This window comes from Denticeps clupeoides, chromosome 15, assembly GCF_900700375.1.
Source record: "Denticeps clupeoides chromosome 15, fDenClu1.1, whole genome shotgun sequence".
Classification (NCBI taxonomy): domain Eukaryota; kingdom Metazoa; phylum Chordata; class Actinopteri; order Clupeiformes; family Denticipitidae; genus Denticeps; species Denticeps clupeoides.
Genome location: NC_041721.1, coordinates 2945208 through 2972548, shown reverse-complemented (window position 1 = coordinate 2972548; position 27341 = coordinate 2945208). Strand labels below are relative to the sequence as shown.

Genomic DNA, 27341 nt, shown 5'->3' with positions numbered 1-27341 from the left:
TGGGTGTGGAGGTCGTGATCATTGTCGTTGACACCTACACGTACTCACAGACACCTTGTCTGGAGCAGCTGAACATGTCTTGTGTTATTACTGTACTGTGTGCTGTTAAATAACCTTTAATATTCGTTATTTATGGTGTTTCTTTTTTGTCTGTTTAAGCAGGCACGGAAGGTCTGAGTTCGTTCCCCATCCTTCCCCAAACCTTCCACCTTCTCCTCAACCCCCTCCTTCCTCCATATGTCCACTCTTTGTTAAACTTCTCATTTTCTGTCTCCTTTTTTCCTCGGTCGCCCAGTCACGTCTGTCGTGATTGTAGCAAATTAAATAAGAAAAATAAAAATGTTATAATTTATTTAATAATATTTTATTTTATTTTATTTTTTTAAGTCAGTGAATGACAGCAAAGATACACACACACACACACACACAGTGCTCTTCTCCCACCTTATAATATTTCTTACAATCAGCAAGGCACAAGACACCACCAAGTATGAAATATAATATCCGATCATGGATTTCAGCGAAGGCTGGTAAACGTGAGTATCAGTTAAACGGAACATCCATCATTCAGAGCTCGGCATGGAACGCCAGGCGAGACCCAGCGACTGTGGAGTGATCCCTTCTTCTGGCCCCGGCAGGAGGGCCACCAAACAGCTGCTGTAATGAGCGAAGCCGCTCATCTTCACCCGTTCCCACCGATTCTCGTCCCACTGGCCCGTTATCGAGTCGCCGCCACTCCGCCGCAGCGCTAATTTACCGCTGCTGCAGCGGCCCGAAGCGCGCCTTGACGCAGGGCACACTTCAGCGGCTGAAGGTTCAACCCTCCACGTTAAACCCTCAGCCCCTAGTGGCGGGGCGCTTTCAGAAAGGGGGAAAAATATCCGCCGGTTGCTGCGACTATGGCCAGTACGGATCGATGCATCGCGATGCAGACGTGGACGATCCAGTCAAAGTTGAAATTTGTCTTGCGCGACAGAATCGAGGCGGGTTAGTGTTCCGTCTGCCCCTTCGAAGCGGGAATAGGGAAAAGGCTGATCTTGTCAGTGTTTGGGTGTCCAGAGAGCTACAAATCGACGTTACTGTCTTACCGGACAGATTTTTTTTTTTGTGCTGAGCCCTGGCGGCAAGCATGGCACGTTGAGCTCAACTCGCTGTGTTTTTTTTTTAAGAAGAAGCATGAACCTCATCTGAAAGCTCATCATGGGGTGGTAGTAGCCTAGTGGGTAACACACTTGCCTATGAACCAGAAGACCTCGGTTCAAATCCCACTTACTACCAAGACACTTAACCCTGAGTGTCTCCAGGGGGGGACTGTCCCTGTAACTACTGATTGTAAGTCGCTCTGGATAAGGGCGTCTGGTAAATGCTGTAAATGTAAATGAAAGCGACTTTAGATTTGCTCCAACGAGCAGAAAAAGGTCAGGTTTTCTGCCCATTGTAGCAATTCAAAGCGTCCAGAGCGGGTGAACGAGACCATAACTTTGTGTTAGAAAACATCACGTGAAGTAATGTAGAAAATATAAGGGATGCATTGTAATGCATCGATAATCGTAATCGAATCGAAATAAATCGCGAGGACAGTGATCGGTAGGTTCACACCTCTAATGGCCAGAAAGTCAGCACATTTCACACTGGAGTCCTGTGCATGCTGGGTAACGGCAGCAGCCTGATAAAACCCAGGTTGAGCGTGATTTCGGCTCCGACTGATCTCCACATTCACCCGGACCTCCGGGGCGGCCCTTCAGTCAGACGCTGCTGGGCATTAATGCAATAAACGCCATGTTGGATCCTGCATGGGGCTAACAGGTGTCATGGAAAATTCCAGAGCAGCATTAATGAAGGCGGCTCGTCAGCATTAAAGGATTTAAAAACCCATCATCTCCGGGTCGGTCCTTTTCTTTTCGGCCCACAAGCAGACCCGAGGAAGAACCTGGAGGGGCACTTTTTTGGGCAGGAGATTATAGGCGGAGGCAAATTGCGTTTCTCATCAGACGTTTCATTAACCCCGGGACCCGCGGAAGGGTGGGAGGAGGGTCTAATCTGTAACATTACCACTTCCTCACGCTCCAATTTCCACCTCCACCTCCGCCACAAAAAGTCCCGACACACTCGCGCTGGAAATTAATCACAATCACAATCTCCTCAAATCGAACGGCCATTTGCATGAAATTACGGGGAGCGGATATTCGATGGAACTCATGCACTGGCATGCGGTTCCTGCGCGGTGCCTGCTCCTCGGTCCGGACTTGGCACTCGTCCTTAAGCAGTCTATTAGGGCGCGCGCAGAGTGGGCTTCTGGGTATGAATATTTATGGGCTGCAGGGGAAGGTGTGGGAGGCTCAACCTTGGCCGCGTCGTAATCAGCCTGTGCCGCGACTCGGCCTTGATTTAGAGACGGGTCCCGGCGTTAAGAACCCCGACTCGTGGTCACACATAATCACGGCTCTGCGTTAAGGTCGCGGCCTCACCGCATCGAGGTGAACGTCCTCAAAGTGAAACCGTGACAAAGACTCGGCAAGCAGGTGACCGTTTGTCTCACAGTCGGGAGCCAGTGAGTTCTAGATGCTGTTCATCTGGAGAGAAGTGGAGCAGTAGCTGGAACAACATCTGGTGGCCTAGCGGTTAAGGAAGCGGCCCCGTAATCAGAAGGTTGCCGGTTCGAATCCCGATCTGCCAAGGTGCCACTGAGGTGCCACTGAGCAAAGCACCGTCCCCACACACTGCTCCCCGGGCGCCTGTCATGGCTGCCCACTGCTCACCAAGGGTGATGTTTAAATGCAGAGGACACATCTCACTGTGTGCACAGTGCGATGTGCTGCTGTGTATCACATGTGACAATCACTTCACTTTCTTCTTTTCATGTACATAAACCTGGAGTACAGGAAAGGTGGTCCAAACAGAAAGATCTCGGTATAATTAATGCAGAACCATCTCAGACAGAGAAAGGACGAGAAGAACCCTTCTACGTGAATGGAACCATACATGCAGATGTAGCGCTGATCTGAGGAGGCGGGAGAAAGAGACAAAGGCGCTCGGTCCTGACTGAAATGACACCTTTGTGGGACAACTCTATTAACATGTGGACACAAAGATGAAGAAGATTCAAAAACGCTCTCCTGAAAACATCTCATCACAGACGGTGAAAGGCGAGGGGGTGGGAGCGGGGCTGAGGTTGGCACAGTGACGGGTATTTAAAAAGGCGGAATCCGTACAACGATAGTTCTGACCCGGAACACTCAGTAGACGGGATGGAGGAGGTATAAAAAAAAAAAAACAGAAGAAACGATTCATTAAGATGAAAGGAAAAATCTCTGTGAAGCGCTGGAGAAGTTTGGGCTCGTTCTGTGCGTCTGCATTATCCGGCCTGGTTACCGGGGGAAACGCGGAGGCGTGGGTTTAATCAGAAAAGCCATCGCACTACAGCTCAGACCGGACTCTTTTTAATCGCCTCTCTGATGGAGACCCACTGGCCACCATTGTCACCACCCACCCACCCAGTCCGTCCGATCACCCTTGCAACACTGACCTGAGATCAGCCATCTTTAAAAGGAAAACTGGGGCCGACACTACCATCTCCCAGGCTGCCCTTTGTCGACTTTAGCTCGGCTTTTAATACGGTAATTACGGACAGACTGACAGAAAAGTTACTGGACGCTGGCCTTCCCCTCTGCATCTGCTGCTGGATTAGAAATTTTCTCTCCGATCTCTGCCGTACATGAATAACACCACCGTGGTGGGGCTCATCTCGCAAATCTACATCAACGGGGAGGGTGCGGAGAAGGTGACCGGTTTTAAGTTCCGGGATCTGAAATGGAGCTCCAACACCTTGGCAGAGGTGTTGGAACAAATAGAACGAAGGACAATTTTTTTTTTACAATCACTCATTAACTGGTAAAATGCAAACATGTGGCCTCCATCTTCTCTGCTGCTTCTACATTACATTATACCACAATTCATCCCAGTACGCACACTCCAGCACAGATTTGTACTCATTACGGTTTTATTTCGCGTGATATGTCTCTTCTTTGATAATCTTCTATTATTTTATGGCATTTTGCACTTGGGTCGGTGGGCAGGACCTCAATTTCATTGTACTGTTGTACTAAGCATGATTGCGCAATGACAATAAAGTCTTTGAACTCGTACTTAAAATACTGTTATTAAGTCTCTGAAGTCATTCACAGTCAGACACAAATGTCAACAGACACCAGGATTATTCCTGCATTTCCACAGAACCATCATGCAAATTCAAACGTGATCACCCTCTGTGGTTAATATTCTGAAATCTAATGTTTTATTCTAGCAAGCTGGCACTGAAGACACGAGAAAAAAATGCAGCACCAGAATGTTCCTTTAAGGCGTTCAATCGGGTTTGTTGTTTTGGATTGAAGCCATTTTAAAGGCTTGCAGATATCCAGCAAAAGGGCAGACATGACGCCTCAGCCCAATCACCGGCTAAAACCGAGCTCCCATAATTACAGCATCAATTCATTACGTTTATTACAAGAGGGAATTAATCGTTTCATTAGAGACACAGGAAGCGCAATGAATCAAAATCTGCAAGGCAAAAAATGCAACTTAACTTTTAATTTAGGCCTATTCTGCATGATAATATCACTATTTATCAATCAGAAAGCACAGGCCGAATGCAAAGCAGCATTGTGTGGAAACAATGGGGCGAGTGGAAGTTTCCCAATATTTCTTCATGCAACTAAAAGTGCATCAAGCCATTTCCTCCACAATTTACGACTGTTTTATTTTCCGTACATTCCTTATGCTGCATACACAGGCTGTAAATCTACTTACTGGCTGGTGCTGGAGGTGGAGCCACAAGTTCCTCAGTTACTGGGGGTGGAGCCGGTGGTTCCACAGGAGGAGGTGGGGAGGCAGCCTGAACCAGGGTCACCGGCAGCGTGTCCAGGGGGGCAGGTGGAGGTAGAGTGATGGCCTCCGGCAGTGGTGGAGGTGGTGGCAGCGGGGTGACTGGCTCGAATGGCGGGGCAGCAGGTAATAGGGTGGGTATGGAGGGCGGCGCAGGGGCACGCGGTGGAGCAGGAGTCTCCCTCATACGTGTGATGACATTTTCGGAAAGCTGTGAAAAAAAAAGAAGCAACATTATCATCAGTGAAAGTGAAGTGATCGTCATTGTGATACACAGAACAGCACACAGTAACACGGTGAAACGTGTCCTCTGTATTTAACCATCACCCTTGGTGAGCAGTGGGCAGCCATGACAGGCCCCCGGGGAGCAGTGTGTGGCGGCTCGGGATTTGAACCAATAACCTTCCTATTACAAGGTGGCTTCTTTAACTGCTAGGCCATCACCGATTCATCGCCTACAAATCAGATACCCCACTAGAAACTTCCACTTGGTATACAGTGGCACTTCTCATAATATCTGTAAAACAACAAGAGGATTACAGTCCAACAATATAACAGCAGGGGGGAAACGTGTGTACAAATCAGTGGTGGCCTAGCAGTGAAGGAAGCGGCCCTGTAATCAGAAGCTTGTCTGTTCGAATCCCGATCCGCCAAGGTGTCACTGAGCAAAGCGCCGTCCCCACACACTGCTCCCCAGGTGCCTGTCATGGCCACTCACTGCTCACCAAGGGTGATGGGTAAATGCAGAGGACAAATTTCACTGTGTGCACCATGTGCTGTTCTGCTGTGTATCACAAGTAACAAGCACTTCACTTTAACTTTAAATTTAAATTAAACTGCAGCAAGGTGAGACTCTGAGCTGGGGTGCTGGAGGTCATGACCCCGGGATGGGGAACAGGTCGTGTTGTGACGTCAGAACGAAGAGCTCCATGTTTCACGATGTCTGGACTCCCTCCTCAGTCCACTTTATATTTAGCAGCGCGCAGCGCAGCTGGTGTCGGATGACCGCCGTGTGGACGGAGGAGAGCTTTATTTACCGCGCTGGCCACTGCGGTCACTCACCCGGACGCCCTTCACCACCGTGATGTTGTCGCTCTCGTCCGACTCGAAGGAGACGCGCCGTGTGCTGTTATTAGCGCCCATGGCGGAGGACAGAGGCGGTCCCTTGGCCGCCTGCACCGATAAAAGCGCCACACGGCGAAACGCAGGGAGCGGGGACACACTCCGGGTCCCACAACGCGCTTCCGGGTTAAGCTCCGCCCACACCAAACAGCGAGCACGGAGATTGGAGGAAAGGCAGAAGGCTGTGCAATCAGCATTCTGATTGGTCGAGACATGTCACGCTGACTCGGACGTCCGTATGGCGGCATGTGGGGGGTGTGTCTCACAGTAACAAAATAAAAATGTTTGTCACTTTTTACAGGTTGTACAGGTCACAGATACATGTTTAGTTATGCATGTCCAGCTCTACACCCATGACTGTGTTGCCACTCGCTTCTCCAACACCATCATGAAGTTTGCTGATGACACTGTGGTGATGGGCCTACATGGGGGAGGTAGAGGACCTCAGCAAGACCAAGGACCTGGTGGTGGACTACAAGCCCCTCAACAGTGGGACTCCAGTCGAGAGGGTGAGCAGCTTCAAACACCTGGGTGTCCGCATCTCGGAGGTCTGAACACATCCAGGCTGAGACCAAAAGGGTGAAACAGCGCCCATACCACCTGAGAGAGCTGAGGAAGTTCAGGGTGTCTCCAGACATCCTAAAGACCTTCTTCACTGGTGCTGGGGAGAACATCCTGACACAAAACCTTATTTCATTGTTACTTCTGTGTCCAGGATCACTGGTAACTTCTGTGTCCAGGATCGCAAAGCCCTACAGAGGGTGATCCATGCTGCTGCTGGTCACCTCGTCCATCTCTGGACCAGGGTCATCGAGGTTATGAAGGACAAATCACATGTACAACAGCCTGTTTCAATACCTAGAATCAGGCAAACACAAAATCTGGCATCATGGCCAGGACTGAGAGATTCAGGAGAAGTTTTTATCCTCAGGCCATGAGGATGCTGAACCAGGACATGCCACCACACCTCGCACCCGGACCGTCTGAGCGTTCACTGTTGTCAGCTGTAATCTGTTACTGTTACACTGCACAATCTATGCACAATGAACTTTAGCAGAATGCATAGCCAAGGTGCAACTGAGCAAAGCACCGTCCCCACACACTGCTCCCCGGGCGCCTGTCATGGCTGCCCACTGCTCACCAAGGGTGATGGTTTATGTACAGAGGACACATTGCAGTGTTTCACAATGACAATCACTTCACTTTCACTCTGGTACCCAATGATGTTTCTTATGTTCTCATTGAACATAAATATATGGCTTGTATTATAGCTTGCTTACTTCTTTTACTACTTTTTTGATAGCCTTGTGCTTTCTGTTATATTTTATTTTTACACTTTATTGTATTTCTTGTAAAACTACTACTACGGGGCAGTGGTGACCTAGTGGTTAAGGAAGCGGCCCTGTAATCAGAAGGTTGCCGGTTTGAATCCCGAACCGCTAAGGTGCCACTGAGTCTGAGTCCGGATGAACTCTGAATATGACATGCTGTATGTGATTATGTGCACCAGTGCAGCAATAATTAGTCATGGTTCATAACATCTTGCTAATATTTTTCTGATTATTTTGTTTAGCATTTAGCATTATTATATTAATTGTCATTTTATTTAAAATGTAATGTTCTCTTAATGCACATTGGAGTTGCTAACAAACAAACAAATAAATAAATACCATTTATATTTCATATTTAACAGTTATTTATGTTTATAGGTTCACATGCTTGCCTGTACCTTGTGAACATGGATTTTCCTGTGGGTCCAGTTTGTGAAACTCTTTGCACATCTTTGCTTCTCTTATATGCATTTGACAAAATATATGATACTGTGCTCTTCAAACCGTAGAGCTTTTATGAAATATTTTGAATATTTATTAGAGCATTTACAAAACAATATTCATTTGGGAGCTTCATAGGGGAATATCATCCCACAGGAATGATGAGAGCTCAGGTGCTTCTGGGAAAAGAATAACAGAGATGTGGGTTTGTGACACACACATGGGGAATATGTTTTTTCCTGTAATAGAATCACTGTATTATGGCCATGTTTTCTACATATTTTCCAGGTAGACAAGTTCCGAGAACTTAACATGTTTATAAATCAAATGCTTGTGCTATTTTTAAAAATATTGTTAATGAAATTACACTACATTATGTACAACTACATTTAAAAAAACATTCAGACGCATGCATTTGTTGATAAGCTTGACAATCAGAGTGTCGTTGTTTGGTTTAAGATTTAAATGCCACCTATTATCAGCCTGTACAGATGCACCAACAAGTGAAGCTATGAGAATTGTCAGGTGTCAGGGCTGAAGGTGGGTGGGTGCCCTTGTCATTACACCTCCAGACGTGACTGTCATTTGCAGCACGGAACGACAGGAGAAAGGGTCTTTGTGCCACGTCATTTGGGAAAGGACAGTAGATTAGCCAGAGTAATGGGACCTTGGCTGCAGGCGAAGGCGATAAGAACTTCTAAATTAAACTTTGCCAAGAGCACCAAGCGCCGTCACAGAAAAATGGCATGGTGATTGTTTCTGGGGTTTTCTTTTGCAGGGGGCACGAAAATCTTGCACAATGTTATCTCAGCAGTCCACGGGCACATCAATCAACACAGAGACTGGCCGATCGACCCTTCCCCCCCAGAATCAATGCCTTTTCTTACACCCATTCTTACAGCAGAGATCGTGAGACGATAGAGGGGCAGCAACCTTCCTGTCAGAGCCGGTGTTTCGGTGGTACATGTCCTGGGTCCCAGTGGACCCCGAGTTGGTAATTTGGATCTATAGATGAAATGTGTCTCTTGGGCACATTTCAGACAGTATAAAGTTAATCACAGAAGTAAAACACCGAATCATTTGCCATTTAAATTATTATTTTTTACTATTTGCTTTTAAAGCATCGAATCATTAAATATGACGTAAGTCTTGTAATTTATGTATACGTGCGAATACCTAGAAACTAAAGTATGGGGCTGAGGCCATTCTGCGTGAACTACAAATCCCAGAACACACTGCTCGTCCCGACAGATTTATAACGCCTCCTGTGATTGGCTGGCAGCTGCCTCGCGTCACGCCAAGTTCCTGTTGTGGGAGCAGAGGCGGAAAAATGGCAGCCGACTCAGGCAGATACAGAAGTGCAGTTTCTAAAAGCAAAGACCCGTCCGGTTTGCTCATTTCTGTTATAAGGTAGGAATTGGTTTCGTTGTTTTCTCGACATCCGCTTCGTGTGCCGGTGACAGTTTCCAGTGTCCGTCACAGGCAGGATGCTAATTAGCAGTTAGCATCTGTCATAGTCCCCACACATCCTGTAAAATCTTTTACCCCCGAGTGCAGATTATTTTTCGCAAGGTGTTTCGTTTAAATCCGCCGCGGTTGGTTTCTATCCTCTGGGGCCGTCATTAAACATAGCGTTTGTATAATTATGATTTAATAAATATGTTACTAAGCTTTTATGAAGCTATATACAGTGCGCCGCCCTGATAAGAAAATAAGTCCTATCCAAGTGGTAGCAGAAGCATAATTGTTCTTTATCAGTCACATATAGATGTTATCTTCATAAGAATAGTTCGTTGTTTTGGATCTAGTATCCCTCTGTTTCCACACTGTGATTGGCACATGACTGTCACCTGTCTGACATTTACACTATTTACACTATTTATTTATCAGACACCCTTATCAGTACAGGACTGACCACAGGCCTGTACTGTAACAGTCATATTTTGGACTTACATTTACAGCATTTGTCAGACGCCCTTTATCCAGAGCGACTTACAGTCAGTAGTTACAGGGACAGTCCCCCCCCTGGAGACACTCAGGGTTAAGTGTCTTGCTCAGGGACACAATGGTAGTAAGTGGGATTTGAACCTAGGTCGTCTGGTTCATAGACGAGTGTGTTACCCTCTAGGCATTCATCTCCGTTGGGTTTGAGTCTAATAATGCACAATAAAAAGAGAATGTACATTCACTTGGGGACATTATGTGACCACATCATTTATTATTTATAGTTTTTTCCTGTAAATTCAGGTTTATGGCTGAGAAGGTGCTGAGCGTTTGTGTTTTATGCTGATGTTTGGGATGGGAAAATTGGATGACTGTGTGTCATTGAATGCGGCTGTAGGACTTTGTCCCGCAGCGATGATGTCCAGGACCGAGAGACGGAGAAAGGACGCCTGGAGGATGCTTATGAGAAATGCGACCGTGACCTGGATGAGCAGATTGTCCAGCACTACACCGAACTCACCACTGCAATCCGAACCTACCAGAGCATCACCGAGAGGATCACCAGCTCCCGGAACAAGATCAAACAGGTGCGGAAGCTGTCCAGACCTGATTGATCTGGTGGAAGCTGGTCAGTTTGATGTGATTTTGGGAAAGCAACTGGCTCTGCTACTGACCGGCGTCCGTCCTGGACCTCCACGGATCAGATTACCCAACCCTGATCGAGTATCTCGTAGAGCTTGAGGTCTGAGTGATCAAAACTTTCCTGCATCAGTCTGGTTGTATAACTGTGGTCCTGGGGGGTTTATTTGTTCTCTCCTTTGAGTGGCAGGATATGCATGAGTAAAAATCCCAGGGATGTAAATAAACCAGAAATTAGACAGAATAGAGCAGCAGAGGTCCATTTCTTGTAACTACATCAATAAAAATCTATTCGCTGTGGATTGTTCATTAACGCTCTGAAGCAAGAAATTGGGAGAACTTCATCAAATCGATTTATAAGTTTGGTCACAAATCAGTCAAAGCCGCCCCCATCAGAACGTCTCTCCAGAGGACCTCTGGCTGTCAGAAGTGATTTGTCCCCAGCAGCCGCTTGCTGCCGTGTGGGGGGGAAATGCTGCAGAAATGAATAAACAAATTAAAGTGGAGGCTGAATCAGAGGGGAACCGCGTCCTGCAGAAACACAGACAGGCTGAGATGCAGCCGTTTGTCTTCTGTTGGACATCCCCTGTGGGACGGAGTTGTCGGAACACACACACACACACACACACACCGAATTCTGGAGGAATCAACCCCAGCAAGGGCGGGGCTGCCGTTATCACCATTGATGAGAAACACCCAGGGGCCGCCACATCTCCCTCTGCTGTGAATGCACATCATTACTGAGCGTTACTGAAAATGGAGCTTGTTAATGGTGTGTGTGTGTGTGTCGTATAGACTGTCCAGCCCTGAAGGCCTTGCAGCAGAAATTAAATTAAAATACCCAGCATTTTGCCAGCAGCTCTTCATCCACACCGAGTCGGAGTTAGTCCAGAAATGTTCTGGTCAAGGTCGAACGTCCAGGTTCAGAAGTGCAGAGCTGCTTAATTGGCCCAATAACAAGGTTCTCCAGCCAGAAGGCTGGCGTCATTAGTCAGAGAGGCTTGTTGCGTCATGACAGACTTTTTAAACGGACTTCTGTTTGAACAGGTGAAGGAGAACCTGCTGTCGTGTAAGATGCTGCTGCACTGCAAGCGGGATGAGCTGAGGAAGCTGTGGATCGAAGGCATTGAGCACAAGCATGTCCTCAACCTGTTGGATGAGATCGAGAACATCAAGCAGGTTCCTCAGAAGCTGGAAGCCTGCATGGCCAGGAAGCACTACTCGCATGCCACCGACATGCTGGTGAGATGATTAGGATTTCTTACAGGAACAAATAATGTCTGTTTGTCCATTAGGGATGTCGCTGCAGTAGGACATCCCCACCTCTGCCTCCCAGAGAATTCCTCGTTTCTGGGGTTTTTAAATACGTACAGCTCAGCTTCAAAAGCTGCGCTCGTCCCATATCCAGTGTATTTCTCCAGGGATTAAAAACAACTTTATTTCTTTCATTTCATTCAATAAGGGTTTACTTCCCCTGGAATTATTTCCCTTTGTTCCTCACGCCTACAGGCTCCTTTGAACTCCTTAAAAACATCATTAAAGTTCATCTTCTGGGTGTCAAATAATTAGACACCAACAAAGAGGGCTGGTCGGCTGGTGAAAATTGTCTGTGTTCACATTGCACGACTGTTGTACGGACTTAAAGCGATCCGGACCAAGACCACCTCCCAATGTGGTCTTAGTCCCTTTCAATGTTTTTCTCTAAAACGGGAACATTTCAGTCTTGCCCTGAGACTCCCTAAAGTCATTCTGTCACCCAGCACAGTCCGATTTTCAGAGTTTCCTCGCCGCTGAAAAAAACGCATCGTTTCATCGTATTCGTACTCTGATCAGTTAACCAATCCTGTGGATTAGGGTGTTACTGTCCTTGCAGTCCTCGCCAGGATGTAGATGTTTCATTAAAGGATAATGGCCATCACTCACAATCACTTTGCTGTCATCTGAAGAGACAGATCATGACGGAAAAATCAGAGAAGTCCTCCTTTCTGCTCACCTTGACGTGCGTGAACGTTAAAAAAAGACCACATAAATCTCTGCAGCCCCACCCTCCTTGGTTGTGTGGAGAACCACATGTGTCCAGCTGCAGCTTCCTTCTTGTCCCTTCGTGCCGTCTCTGACTCCAGCTGTCCTGTCCTCCGTTCCAGTCTTCTCCCCTACTCTCGTCCTTGGAGACACCCCCCCCCCTTCACACTCTCTAACGCCTCAGAGACTCCCGTCCTTAATAAGCTTGACAGAGCGGCTTCTGTAACGATGTTAACCGGCCTGCCTTCAGTCATACGGGCAGCTGCTAAGGACACACACACATTGTGTTGCTCTGTGTCCCTCCATCCACCGCGATTCGTGAAACATGTCGCGAAGACGTGGTCTCCCGTCCGGACGTTCAGGAGATAAGTTTTCGCCTCGTGCTCAGGTGGGCTCTGTCGCCTGCAGGTCTCGGCGGTGGAGTCCCTGGAGGGGCCGCTGCTGCAGGTGGAGGGTCTCAGCGACCTGCGCCTGGAGCTGCACAGCAAGAAGCTGAACATCCACCTGGTGCTGATTGACGAGCTGCACCGCCACCTCTACATCAAGTCCACCAGCCGCGTCGGCCACAAGAGCAAGGACAAGGGACGCTTGGGCAGGTAAGACAGGATGATCCGTTATTAATTTGGTGAGGAGGGTCTTGGTGCACAGTAGAGGTGTTGAAATTAATCTTGTCAATGCATCGCGATGCTAATTATGAATTGATGCTATGCAGAACTTGAGCGATTATATCATAATGACGTTGCTTGGCGATTTATTTATGTATTTTCTGCCAAAGGTATAAAAATTGTACGTGCACCGCGATCGGGCAAGTGTTCGGTCTTCCACTTCAAAACAGTCTCTTGTCAGTCTCTGCGTGTCCAGTGATCCACAACACGACATTGTCATTGTGAAACACAGCAGGGTCACAGCACACGTCGCACACAACGAAATGTGTCCTCTGCATTTAACCCGTCACCCTTGGTGAGCAGTGGGCGGCCATGACAGGCGCCCGGGGAGCAGCGTGTGGGGACGGTGCGCCGCTCAGTGGCACCTTGGCGGACCGGTTTCCAACAGGCAACCTTTTGATTATGGGGCCGCTTCCTTAACCGCTAGGCCACAGTATTCCCAGTCAAATTATATCAGAACGGTAGTTAGCGTTCAGTCCACATTCACCAGCGCTTGTCTGGCTTCATCGCGACGCATTGACAATCGCGATCAAATCGAATCACGAGGTTCCCAACTTCGGAGCGCAGGTGTGGGCTTGTTGGTAATTTGGCTTCGGGACCCCTCGTTAGTAGGGGGTGGGGTAAATGCCAGACAGGATAACTGATTAGGCTAATTAGGGGGTGGAGGAACCTTTCAGGCTCCGTTACTAAAGTTCACAAAAAGAAATGAAATGTCAATAAATTGATTTCCCCCCAAAAACCTCCAGCAAAGGTCATGGTTAAGGTCGTCCCAGACCGGAAATTTGTATATCTGATCGTTTGATTCTTTATTTTGGACTTGGACCACTTCCCAAATGTTTTTGTCCCAGAGACCCTCGACCCTACGAATACGAAGGAACATTTTGATATTATCTGTAATGGATGGTGATGTTGTGGTGATGCCTGGCCGAGTTCAGGCCTGTCCTGGGGGCCCGAGGGTCCCTCCGTTAGCAGCGTAACGTGACAGATTTACAAGCACCAAAAGCCGGAACCTGCATTCTCTCTTTAATTCTCTCCGTCTTTGCGATGCCCTTGTCTCGTGTTAAATGGGACGCGCTTGTGTTTGTTGAGAGAGGGAAGGGGGCGCAGCGCGGACGAGAAGACTGGCGATAGCGGCGTTGTTTTCCCCGCCCGCCCGGGGATTAGCCGAGCTCCCTCGCGGTAGAATACGACACGGGAGCGGCGCTGCCAACAGCGCTACTCTAATTTATACGTTCGCCCGGGCGCAAGTGTAGAACGCATTAGGCTAATGTGGGTCGCTGACCCCCCTCATCCTCCCTCTGCTGGGTGAATTCTGCCGTGTTTTTTTTTATTCCCTGGAATATCAGTGTTTACGGCGGGCGTAATTACCGCTCGCTGCTTTTTTCTGTATTCGTGGCATTAAACGGTCACGCAGCACAGGTGATCGGAACATCATGTATCGTACGGGGGGGCGTGTTTGTTGTAATGGCCGTGACGGTGATGTGATATGGCCTATGATGATATTTACATTTACAGCATTTACCAGACGCCCTTATCCAGAGCGACTTACAATCAGTAGTTACAGGGGACAGTCCCCCCCTGAAGACACTCAGGGTTAAGTGTCCTGCTCAGGGACACGATGGTAGTAAGTGGGATATGAACCTGGGTCTCCTGGTTCACAGGCGAGTATGTTGTAGGGGTCAGACAGGTCGGTGGGAATAATAATAAAGTAGGATCTAGATAAGGTCGACTGGTTCTGCTGGACCACAGATCTGCAGTTGTGGAGAAGCGGCTGTTAACCGGGCGGCCTCCTCTTCTCTCCCTCTGCTAGCGGCGAGGCACTTAAGGATTTGAGTGAAATGTCCTCACGTAGGGCGACCAGATATTCCTCTGACATGCTTCTTTTTGAGAAATTCTCAGAGCTGCCTGAACATGTCGTGGCGTCCGACACACTTGTTCACTTCCAGTATTGCTAGCGGTGACGGGGACGGAGCGTGAGTGGAAGTGAGTAGGCGTGTCCTTGTTTGTATCCAAAAGAACTCCGCACCACCGAAGCAGCTGCTTTTTTGGGAACTAATTCTTCAGCAGGACCACTTCACCGTCACAACTTTAATAACTTTGAGCCGCATGTGAGCGTAGTCTTCATAGGCAAGTATCACATGTGACAAGCACTTCACTATTCTGCGTAATGGTGTTATCACCATATCACCATATAATTGTTTTACTGGCCCAAAAAAAGTGACCAGTTCTATCATGAATGATATGATATGGCCCACCTTAATCTAAATTAATGAAACAGTTTGTGGTTGCCATTGCATGTTAAATAATTCATTTAACAGAATAAAATTTTGTAGTGAAGATGGGGTGATCGGGTTTGTAGTAGCCTAGTGGTTTACACACCTATGAACCATTTAGGTTAAAAACTGTGAACTTAAGTGTTGATCTACTGTATATCCCATGTGCTTTTTCAGCTCTGTGGCCAAGGACCCGTCCATTTTGGAGAGCAGCGCTTTGTCCACCCCACGGAAACTTCTAGACTCCTCCCAGCATGGCACCCCTGGCCCGACCACCCGTAAGCAACTGAAAAAGTCCACCAGCAGTGGGAGAAAAACAAGCCCCCCCCCCAAAAAAAAAAACGGGCGATTTTTCGTTTTTTTCTCCTTTTTTTTTTATTTTTCCTTTTTTTTTTTTCCCGTAACTGTTTGTTTATTTGTGTTTGTTTGAGATTTTAAGCCTCGTGCACTAATGGCGCGCCACAGAAAACAGCACGAGGAGATGAGTCACGCTCCTGAGCGCCATTGTCAGGCGCGGGCCCGCGCTCTGCCGGCCGACGCCAGTGGCGATAATGAAATCATTAGTAAAGATCCTGCAGTAGCTATTACATCCATTAGCATGTCATTAAGAGCTTCCATGCAGTGGAGGCATTTCAGCTCATGTGCCTGCATCCTCACACACCTGGCCACACGTGCCCCCACCCCCAGGCATGTATATGGGAACCTATAGAGTTTCTAGAACAGCGGTGCCCTCCTTCCATCATTAATTATATCTAACGTGCCGCTGATTGCACTTCTCATTATCTCCATGCTGCGGAATGCAGCGCGTTGTGTAACCCGGCGTCCCCCGGGTGCGGTGGGGGGGGGGGGGGAATTGGATCCGATGCCTCTTACCCTAAAAACCACCCCCGTCCGCCCCTCCCCCGTCCCAGAAGAGGACGGAGGACCAGCTGTCGCTGCCTCCACCCGCGGCACCCTCGAGATTCCACAAGTGCTGAGAGCGGCGACTTTAATCGAGCCTATTGGCGGGGGCGGATTTACTAAAGCAGGTAGAAAGTGCCTTTAACCAACAGCCGGAGGGCGATGCCGCTTCTGCGCTCAACCGCTGTTTTCCCTCGCGGAGAGAGCGCTCAATTAGCCGCCACTCTACCAGCGAAGGGACGACGCCACCAAAGAGCTTTTTACCCCCATCAGCCAAGAGCCCCTGCTTTTGTCACCGGAGCTCTGCCTAATGGCCACGGCGCGTCTAATTTGTTGGCGGTAATTGTAGTAATTATTGCACAAACTACAGTCAGGAAACGCAAAGTCCATTAACTTGCCATAAATGTTAACTCCCTTAACGTTCTGCGGATTTTGAAGGGAATTAGCCGTCGCGGCAAATTAAAATACATAAATAAATAAATAAATAAATAAATAAAAGAGCGCTCTTCGTTTGGCCAGCGGCCTGGCCTGGTCTGGTCTGGTCTGGTCTGGTGGGTGGGTGGAGGAAGGGACGTGAGGTAGAGGAGGATGCATGTTGGGGATGTGAGGGTGGCAAGGACAACTGTCGTAATGTTGAGACGTTTGCAGGAGTCGTGGATTACAGAGGTGACTCTCTGTAATCCAGATGTTCTGGGTTTTATTCTCATTCTCAGTTCGTGAGCCACAGGATGCTCGCGAGGACGCGGACGTGGACCCTGAGGAGAACAGTGCTGAATTCATGGGTGTCCTCATCAAAAGCCTTGCCAAGTTGAAGAAGGTTCCAGAGACCATCAAGGCCATCATGGAACGTCTGGAGCCTGAGCTCAAACAGATTTTGAAGAGGTCCACCACCCAGATTGCTGATCATGCCTACCAAAGGGGTGAAAACCTGGCCCAGGACCACCAACCAAGGTAGGAACATGGCTAGGGGTGTCCAGACAGCAGCTAAAACCACGGGGTAAACATAATAAATTAAGAGCGCTTTCACACCTTGGTTCGTTTGCTTTGGTCTGAATCAGTCGGTAAGTTAATAACATTTTGTATAATTTTTTTTTTATTGGTTCCCTTTAATAAAAGGTCAATTCCTAGCGAACCAACATGCGTCGCTCTCTGCTGATTGGTCAGATGTATCGCCATGGGAAAAATAGTAAATACAGGAAGCAGATCTGCTGTTGTGCACTGTGATTAAGTTAATTTATGTGCGGCAAAACATACATTTTGCACATTTTGTAAATGTTGCACAATTACGACCTTTTTTAAATAATATGAAAATAATATGCTGATTCAGTGGAATCGCTGAAGGCGCATAATATTAATCACACGAAACTGGGAAAAGGACATTGAAATTTACCCACAATTCACTGTTCTCAAATCATGATTGGTCCTGTTTTCGTTTGGTATGCGTTCTCACCAGGCGGACCGCACCAGAGTTGCCGATTTGATTCAGACAGAGAACCTCTCTTTTTGTGGGTCTCTGTGCGGATGTTTTTGTGCCTACCTGACGGAAAAAAGATCTGGTTTAGCCACTTCCTCCTTGTATTTGTCATACAAGGAAGCACAACTAGGTGGAGCTGCTCGATTAAATAATATACTGATCCATTCCACAGTGCTCTGTGCCTGGGTGAACTCCCTGGCTCTGTCATATTTTTTCCGAAAAGACATCACTAAACGTCACTTGTGGAAAATCATGCGGTTTGTTTGTTGATGATTTTTATCATCGTGATTGAAAAATCTTACTGGATGCCATGATACAGCCCCATCCTTTCAGGGCCTGCGGATCGCAGAACGCTGATGTCTTCATTTGAGATGCATTTTTTTTTTCCCCCCCTGAAAAGCTGAAATTAGCCCAATTGCCTGGTAGCGACTAAATGGCGCGCGCCGTAATCCCATTTGTATAAATGATAATGGCGGCTGCCGAGTGCGGGCAAGATTGCCACGCGCCGCATCTCGACTCGCCGTTGTTTCTCCTCAATTACTCCAGCTAGAATCAATGGCTCCTTTTTCCCCCCCCGAATCCCGTTCACGCCGCGCTCTTTCGCGGAAACTGTAATCCATAAAGCCGAGATGCAGGCGGCATTTTCCTCCGCGTCAGTGAGAACCAGGAGAAACAAAAGCAGCAGAAGAAGAGAGGAGATAATGATGGCACTTAAAAGAGCACTTACCCCGGGCAGACATGGACTCTCCTCCTCAATTCTGCACCGCGGTGGGTTTTTTACTCCACTTTCACTCATTCATTCCCCTTTTTAGCCTGGACTGTGTGTGTGTACATTCAGAGCCATTTGTCTACTTTGAATAAAACTTAATGATTTTATTGACTTCATCATTTTGTTTCTGTTCTGGACTCGGAATTGTGTGGAATTTGTACTACAACTGGCTTTTCCGTGGTTAAAAATCACGTTACACGCCACCAACTTTTACAGCTCATCCTTAGGTCTGAAGGCCTGCAGCAGGATCTTTTACACCCTTTATAACGGCTGTTGAACTCTTATCTCGGTTAAAGATACGGCAGAGAAGAGCCGATGCACACGCTGCTGCGTACGTGTGGAGCTCAATGCTGAACAATAGGCTGTTAAAGTGCCTGCTTTTGCTGAAAGGGATTCTGGCTAATGCCGTGGCTCTAAGAAGTGAAGTAGGTGATGTAGTGAAAACAGTCAATTACAGGAGTGTGCGGGGAATACAGATACCCTAATAACCCGGGAGAAGCCGGTCCGCGTCTGATCCCTGCGTCCGCAGGTCTCAGTCCACTGGTCCTGAACCGCTTTAGAGCCGCTCGGAGGTGCTTTGCAGGACCGGCTCTGGCCGCGGTGCCAGGGTGCGGTGGCCCCGGTGTGTGGATCAGGCTGTGTTGCTCATTTCCACCCAGCCGCCTTTTTTAAATCGAGTTACCTGCCCAGGGTCGGCACTTAGATCAGACGTGTGATGTTTATGAGGACTGGCCGTGTGGGTGTGGGTGCGTGTGCACGCGCCGATAGCTGGTGGGAGTTCAGGATTGCTCCTGTTGCTATGGAAACCCCAACAGAAATGGGGAAGGTGTTCTTGCATAATGTGCAGCGAAAATTGTGGTTTTCATGGAAACAGTTTCGCAGCTTTGAATTCCCTCAACACACTTCATCAGATTCTGAGGCGGTAAATGCTGCTCTGCAAAAAAGCTGCGGTTTACAAGCAGACACACAGTGGACCTTCTGAAGGTTTCCACGTCTCACGAGACCATCATGTCCTTATCTTACTAAAGATAAAAATATTGCCCCTGAAAATGACCAACAGGGCGTTCCTGAGTCGTTTCCTGGTCAGGTCCTGAATATAAAGGGCCGTTATGAACGGACACGTTATCTTCTGCATAATGCCGACCCTTCAATCCGCTCTGCCTCTGCAGCAGGAGCGGCGTGAACCTTCTGGGATAAACAGTCCAGAATGTCCCTGTGTGTGGGGGAGAGAAACAGAACCGTTTCCTCCTGGCGGGCCGCGGTGGGCCGGGGGATTTGACAGATGCTGCTAATTTGTTGTTTCGTGAGCATCTGTCGGCGCTCAGCGGTGACGTCTCTCTGCAGACCTCTGCTCCGTGTTTTATTAGGAGTGAGTTATCCTGCTTTTATTACTCCGTAATGGTTTTTACTGTGTGATTGTGCTTTTTATTTTTGTGTGGATAATGAAGCTGAGGACGTGTTGTAAAATCTGTGTTGGTCACCAAGCTGAATAATGTGTGTGAACTTCTGTAAAGTGTATCTAGATGATGATTTGTGCATGAGGAACTCCCAGAGGGCCGTGCTTGACAGAACCTGGGTTGTTGGCAGATGGGATGGTGTGAATTGTTCAGCGAATCTGCGGTCCGCGTTCTACATCACGTCTTTGTCTCTCTGCTGCCCCCCGCAGGCTGCTGCTGGAACTGCTGGAGCTGCTTTTCGATAAGTTCAACGCCGTGGCCGTGGCCCACAGTGTCGTTCTTGGTCACCTGCAGCAGATCGTGGTGTCTGGACACGGTGCCCAGGAGGGCATCAAGCTGTACGAACAGGCCGACGTCTCCGCCAAGATCCAGACCGTCCTGCAGGTGAGCCGCTCTTCACTGCACCAGGTTCCAGCGGGGAACGATCACCCAGGGTTCCCACGGGTCAAGCATTTCCAGACAGGGAATTTTGATCATTTGGGTGCTACGTCAGGGAATTATCACAGAACTTTTAATAGCATATAGTGCAGTAATGTATTTACACATCTTTGTTTGCTCAAAATCTGGCTCTAAAAATCTCATTCACTGTGTTTTCTTTATTTTCAGGACCATTTACGTTGTTAGATTCTCACTGAACGCATCTAAACTATGTATGAACACATGTGGAGTTATGTACTTAATTGAAATGAAATAACTGAAAACATATTCTAGTTTCTTCAAAATAGCCGCCCTTTGCTCTGATTACTGCTTTGTACACTCTTGGCATTCTCTCGATGAGCTTCAAGAGGTCGTCACCTGAAATGCTTCTCCAACAGTCTTGAAGGAGTTCCCAGAGGTGTTTAGCACTTGTTGGTCCAGCTCACCCCAAACCATCTGGATTGGGTTCAGGTCCGGTGACTGTGGAGGTCAGGTCTCCACTTTTTGTTAAGTACAGAACTCCACATGTGTTCATTCATAGTTTTGATGCCTTCAGTGAGAATCTACCAACGTAAATAGTCATGAAAATAAAGAAAACACGTTGAATGAGAAGGTGTCCAAACTTTTGGCCTGTACTGTATGTCCTTACACTTGCTAAATTACCAAACATGGCAGGCAGGTTTAAATTTCACAATCCGAGGTCTAAATTTGCTGATATTCAACAACACTGACATAAATAAAGCTTTGAATTCTAGATCCTCTGTAAATGCCCTTTTCTGCTTAGCACTTAAATGTTATATTGGACGTCATGGAAAAGCGGAAAACCAATCTAGCATGTTCTAGTCAGGTGGCTGTAGAAGGTAGTTTCTTATTTATCTGACACTCATCAGGCCCTTAATTAGTTTAATTACCCAGGTGTAACGATCAGGTCTTCTATGTGCTATGTGTCACAATTAATTTTTTTTCTCCAGTCCCCTGATGGTTTTTCTGTGAAATTTTTTTTTTCTATTTATTTATTTATTTTATTTCTCCATTACCTTCTTAAATCTTTCCCGTTGTATTAAAATGTTCTCAACTCCAGCAGCTGTTGGGTTGAGCACCTCTGTGTATGGAGAGAACATCACTCTTAATCCACTTGTTAATTGTACACTGTGTGTGTGTGTGTGTGTGTTGTCCGTAAGGACACTAGTTCCTCCAGTGTGTGACTGTATCCGAGCAGAGACCACACAGCAACACGAGGTCCAGCCACGTGACCTTTTACACACACACGTAAATATAGATGCTTTTCCCTTGTCTTTTTTTTTTTCTTCTTCTTCTGTCCTCCTCGGTTTTACACTCCATTAGTCTCTTCCTGTGCTTGTCTTCTGCCGGTCTGAATCCCTCGTGTCTGTAGGCCTGATGCTCCTCTCTCATGCACTCGGTGAGGGAAGTCCTGTAACGGAGTGCTGTCTGGAGCGAGTAAATGGGTCTGTCATCACTCCATCAGCCCAGGAGAAGGTTCAGACAGTGACCTTGAGCACTTTTCTTCTTCCTCCCTTCTTCTGGCACGAAGACTGACCTCGGGGTTTTTACCAGAGGCTCCTCTACGTTCATCACGGACACATTCAAATTTGAAGACTAATCAGAATGTAGAACGCCACAAAATGTCTTTATACTAGTTTAACTGTGTGGCGTCTCACTGACCGGCGGTAGTAGTCTCTGAGATAGAGGAGGAGAGCGCTCCTCCACGCCTCAGCTGAATCGGATCACATTAAGACGCCAGATAATGTCGTCTCTTGATTAGAATAGTCACTGTGGGAAATTAGGTTTTCTTACTCGCTCATTCATGTCATTATTTTGTAGTCGATGCTATCTGTGTCTCTGCCTGGTTCTCTGCGTGTTGGCTGGTGAGTTGCTCCAGCTAAATGAAAAGAACACGACCTGCACTGGGAAGCCTGGATTCTGGTCCACGACCACGGTTCACACACCAGGACACCTGCAGAGAGTTGGGCCAAGAAGCAAACCGGTTTGGAAGCTTGGTTCTGACAGCTTGGTTCTCAGCTGTCACATTCAGCTGGTGACACGTCCAAAACGGGTGGGGAATGTGGGCTGGTTGGGGCGTCTTCCAGCCACTGTGCCATCTAGGGACGGGCCTGTCTCGGAGTCGGCTCATTGAAGTGAACAATCGGAGCCGGTTCCTGCCTGTGGGCCAGAGTCCTATTTAGTTTTTTCTTCAAGCCGCATGGGTTTGGTCAACTACACGAGGTGTGTCTGTGCTACAGGGTGTTGTGACGTCATCTTGCTCTCACAAGGGTTTTTTGTACCATGTGATGTTGACGGGCAAAAAAAATGAACCCATGATGCATTGTGTTGGGAGCAGAATGTTCTCTTAAACCGGGCAGGTGACAACAGGGAGAAGCCCCTCAGAGCGGAGGCACTTAGTCTTTCTTAATGCCAATCTTCTTTAAAGACTTCTGTTACCTGGATGCTACACATGATTTATATTTTGTTTTGCGATTTTCTAAATCACTGCAAATAATTAAAATTATTTCTTATCCAATTGAGTTTATTTTTGTTCCTTAAAATGTATTACTCTGTACTATGTTATAAGTCATATAGTTAATAAGCATTTGATATAATGTATGTTAGTAATTAACTTCACTTATAATTAATACATTAATTTAAGCACCGGCACTTTTAAGTGAGCTAAGCTGTAAGAGCGGGATTTCTTAAAATAGCTGGAATTCCCATCACTTAGTGCCATCTATCAGAGGAGCCGAGTAGGTGGCTGAATGTTCTTCTCCGGTACGTGTTCCTGGTTTATGGCTTCAGGGGTGGATTTCTTGAAAGGTGCATTTTGCAGAAGCTGAATATTCATCCATCCATCCATACTTTATTTATGAACCTTTGCAGGCACCAGACACAGCTTGGAGGCAGCCATGGTACAGACCTGAGATCTGTCATGGAGATTCGTCTCTGGCAGTAGATCAGATCAGGTGTGGACTGGGTGCCGTTTCTCGTTTCTCACCTATCCTCCCACCTTTTAATTGAATTCTGTTCTCCACGCTGTGAAGAGCGAGTGCTGCGCTGACCTTTGGGCTGTTTACCTCTGACTCGCGGGCGATCCGTGCTCTTCAGCTGCCCAAAAACGGGTCGTTCTGAAGAGGCGGTGATGCAGTGAAAGCGTTGAGCTGCAGGAAACCCGGAGAGCTGCTGTGGAGAACCATTCGGGGCCATGTTGATGGCTGCTAATGCAGAAACGAGGCCGGCTGGCGTCCTGTCACACTCTGAAATGGCCGTCCGGAGAGAGGCGCTTATTGATCGTTCCGCCCAAGAACACTTAAATTAGATTGTCATTTTAAGTGCTTGACACTTCATGCCTCTGCACGTCCTGCATCTCAAGAAGATGCTCCCTCATGATTAGTGGAACTGTTTAGAAGCTTCACAGACGATGGCAGAGTTTTGTGAGTCATCCTGCCATATCAATCTTAACAAAGGCAACTAAATCCTATGATTTGTGCATGAATGCTATGTGTGTGTTTTATAGAATGTATTAAAGGTCCCCCTGACATGATTTTTAATTATTTTTTTTTTTGTCTTAGTTGTCCCCTAAATCTGTATCTGAAGTGTCTCTGAAATTCAGCCGTGGTGCAGAATTACAGCCCATTTGATCCAGTCCCACCATTGAGATTTCCCCAGGACGTGCCGTTTTGGTGTCTGAAGCATTAAATGCTAATGAGGAGGTGAGAGTGCTAAACACCAGGCTTTTTTTTTTATTCATTTTGGAGCAGGAAAAACTAATTTATTAGTTTCCACTTTCTTCCTCAATTTCACTGACTGCAAAAAAAAAAAGGCCATGAATATTGCAACTTACCTTTTTTAATTTTTTAAAAAGTTTGTGTGTAATGAGGCATTTTAATCTGCAACAATCCATCTGGAATTCCTGGAGGGACTGATTTTGATTTATTCAATATCCAACTGGAACCGCAGCTAATTAATAAGGAAAATGGCAGAATACCAGTGTAGAGCAGGAAGAGGTTAAGTTTGCGTTTCGTGTTTTTTGTGTCTCTCCTTTGTTGAGGGTCAGAATCAGGACTGCCGCTGACTCCACCCCCCCGTTGCGATAATTGACTGGAGCTCCCAGGGACAGCAGCTCGGTTACGGATCTTTTATCACTGATTTGTCCCTCGATCAGCGGGCTGCACATTTTTAACCTTCTGTGTTGATCAGCGCTCTGTTAACGTCATTAATTAGCTGTGTGTGTGTGTGTGTGTGTGTGTGTGTGTGTGTGTGTGAGAGAGAGAGAGAGAGAGAGAGAGAGAAAGAGAGATATCTTGTCCTGCACCACTTGGAGTTTAAATGACATCTGCACCCTAGAGCTTCTATAATGACCACCGGTGTGGTGGCCCTCACACTGTCTCTCTCGCTCTCTGCCACACTCACACAGGGACAAGCGGAGACACACAGAGACTGTGTGAAAAGTCTTGAGATTTTCTGTTATCTGCCAAAGCACAGAATAAAGTGTGGCTGATTTTATCTTAAATACTTGTTGGTTCAATTTAGGGAAGCAAAAGAATCCAGACAACCATCAGTTTTAATTAAAGGCGATGTGTGCGGAAGATGGCGCATTGCTCCTCTAACTTTTTAATGGATGTGTCACTTCCGTCCTCCGTCCCCTCATATTTACATCTCCAGGCCGTCACGGCGGGAGGCTCCCAAGTGGAGCTCATCGCTCATTATTGCGCGTTGCGCAGGAGGACTTTAAAATGGAAATTTCCATTCTTCTGCTGTAGCGATTCGTTAATGGTGCCTTCTGTTCTCTTTATGTCTGCTTGTGATGCATCAGCATTACACGTCATATGTGGTTCATGCTTGCGGTCAATTCCTACCAAGCCCTGCAAAAACGCCTTCGCCGTTAATTTTTTGTCAGGTCCCCTGACGTGAGAATTTCACTCTGTAAAATGAGTTCCCCGAGCCGGTCTATAGTCCTGCAGTGGCTAGAAATGGTGGCATGTATAAAGAGTGCCTTGGCCATTCTGCTTCGCCGTTCAGAGAGCGGCAGCTCAGAAGGTCACGGCGTCCTGTCATTACACGACGTCCAGTCTGCGCCAGACATTGTGGTTGGTGAATGGTGGTGTTGATGACGACGTAATTTCCGTGAATGGCCGCTCTGCTCCTCGTCCCGCCTCTCTCCTCCTCATTAGCATTTAAGGCTACAGACACCGAAACGGCGCGTCCTGGGAAATCTCATTGTTGGACTGGGTCAAAGTTGCTGTAATTCTGCACCAAGACTGAATTTCAGAAAGAGTCTTCAGATACAGAATAAGGGGACACAAAAAAATTGTCAGGAGACTTGTAACTAGAACTTTTATACCAAGCAACGATATTTATGATCTAACTGATGGTTCTGTTGCATTGATGCAGAATCGTCAGTGTCTGCACCCCTACTGCTCGGGGTCACAGCTGCCGCAGCCCATCCCAGGACTGAGGTTGGGTCTCTTAATAGAAGACACCATTAATACGGTTGTAAACTGTCGTGACCCTTCTTGTGAGGGCCAGAGGTCAGTCACTGCAGCCGGGAAGATAAGGAGCCGCCTGTGTTAGAAGTATAGAACCAGAACGACGTCAGAACTGTGTTCTCACCATGGGTATGGCGGAAGAACAGAATTTGAGATGTTCTAATAAACGCGTCACCACTTGAGCTGCGTTCCTCTCCAGATTAAAAGAGATGGGAGGAACGTTCCTCCTGAAAGCTCTTCGTGGCGGTGTGCCGGTGCAGGTGCTCACCTGCATGCCCTTCAGCGGTGACACTTTGCATTAATTAGCTTGGTTTGTTGGTTAATGAATGAAGCTCCATATTAAACGAAGCAGACCTTCACCTGCAGAACTTCATTTGCAGCTAATGAACAAGGACCCGGAAGCCCCACCTGCTGCACCCTGCAAACACACACATCTGCACCCAGCCCAAAGTGCCTTTCACAAATGCCGGAGGCGTTCCAGAGCAGAGAACTCTGGGACGTTTTATGGTCTGGTGTGAAAAGCGCTTGGTCGATCGCGGCTGGAAACGGTGTGAAATATTGATCCTCGCTGACCAGCGCAGGGCGGGGTGAGGTTTAAAGCCTCAGCACTTTCCTGCCTTTTACAGGGTCATTCGTTTGAATTGACTAGTGAGGGGATTTGGGTTTTTAAAAATATATTGCTGTGAATTTACAGCGTTCGCTTTTACTAAGGGCATCTCTTATCGGGATCCTGATCTCACATTTGACATGGCTGTTTTCATGAGCTCACATGTAATAAACAGCTAATCCATAAACCATAACACCCACAGACGCTGGTGGTGATTCGAGTTGACGTTGTAGCCCTCTCCTGCACTGATTTTTAAAGCAGTTGTACTTTCATTGATTTGTTAAATTATTCATTGTTATAGGAACCCCCTAGTGAGGTGTTACAGGCATAGTATTAATGCAGTAATGTTCTATGAAAATGCCGTAGGAGTCGATTTGAGGCGAAGCCCCGCCCACCTCAGAGGGGCGGTGAGTCGCATGTCTGTACCCCGCTGTCCTCTAATGAGCCGCCAGACCACAGAAAGGTGAAGCTGGTAGACGGGTGGAGGTGCGGTCAGAAAGGTTGTGTTAATTAGATTTAATGCTGTGGAACGCCTTCGGGTTCCGCCTTGCTTTGTCACATTATTGAGAACGTGGTGCAAAAGTAGAATCATCACTTACGTTGAAATGACAACAAGCTCTAATTTATCATGCTCTCTCCTACGGATCCCCACAGAATACAGGGTTGGAAAGTAAGGATTTTTTAGGTCTGTCAGTGATTCATCTCAATCGTTAAACTAAAGAGATACGACTGAGCGATATGGCCTAAAAATAATATTGCAAGTTTTTAAAGCTCCATCATGATACATGACTTATCTCGATACCTCAAATTTTTCTATAAATAGCTGTAAAAATGCTAAATCTTAGTCTTCTATGGGATGCAGGGCTCTTTTCCATGCTGTCTGTTTTAAAAATAGAGTTAA

General features: G+C 47.2%; 2 protein-coding genes across 6 annotated transcripts in view; one reads left to right on the top strand and one right to left on the bottom strand.

Annotated features, from left to right (window-relative positions):
* chchd3a (coiled-coil-helix-coiled-coil-helix domain containing 3a) overlaps positions 1–6140 on the bottom strand; it is a 42040-nt gene extending 35900 nt beyond the window's left edge. For all 5 annotated transcript variants that reach the window (XM_028954374.1, XM_028954377.1, XM_028954376.1 and 2 more), the window contains exons 1-2: positions 5944–6140; positions 4807–5092 (exon numbers count right to left, since the gene is read on the bottom strand). In XM_028954374.1, the coding sequence (XP_028810207.1) occupies positions 4807–5092; positions 5944–6024 (367 nt within the window). In that variant the 5' untranslated portion in view covers positions 6025–6140. The remainder of the gene's footprint in view (positions 1–4806; positions 5093–5943) is intronic.
* Positions 6141–9078: 2938 nt separating this feature from the next.
* exoc4 (exocyst complex component 4) overlaps positions 9079–27341 on the top strand; it is a 74395-nt gene continuing 56132 nt past the window's right edge. The window contains exons 1-7 of the mRNA XM_028955174.1: positions 9079–9185; positions 10117–10306; positions 11406–11600; positions 12789–12976; positions 15496–15596; positions 16932–17169; positions 20128–20302. Of these exons, the coding sequence (XP_028811007.1) occupies positions 9106–9185; positions 10117–10306; positions 11406–11600; positions 12789–12976; positions 15496–15596; positions 16932–17169; positions 20128–20302 (1167 nt within the window). The 5' untranslated portion in view covers positions 9079–9105. The remainder of the gene's footprint in view (positions 9186–10116; positions 10307–11405; positions 11601–12788; positions 12977–15495; positions 15597–16931; positions 17170–20127; positions 20303–27341) is intronic.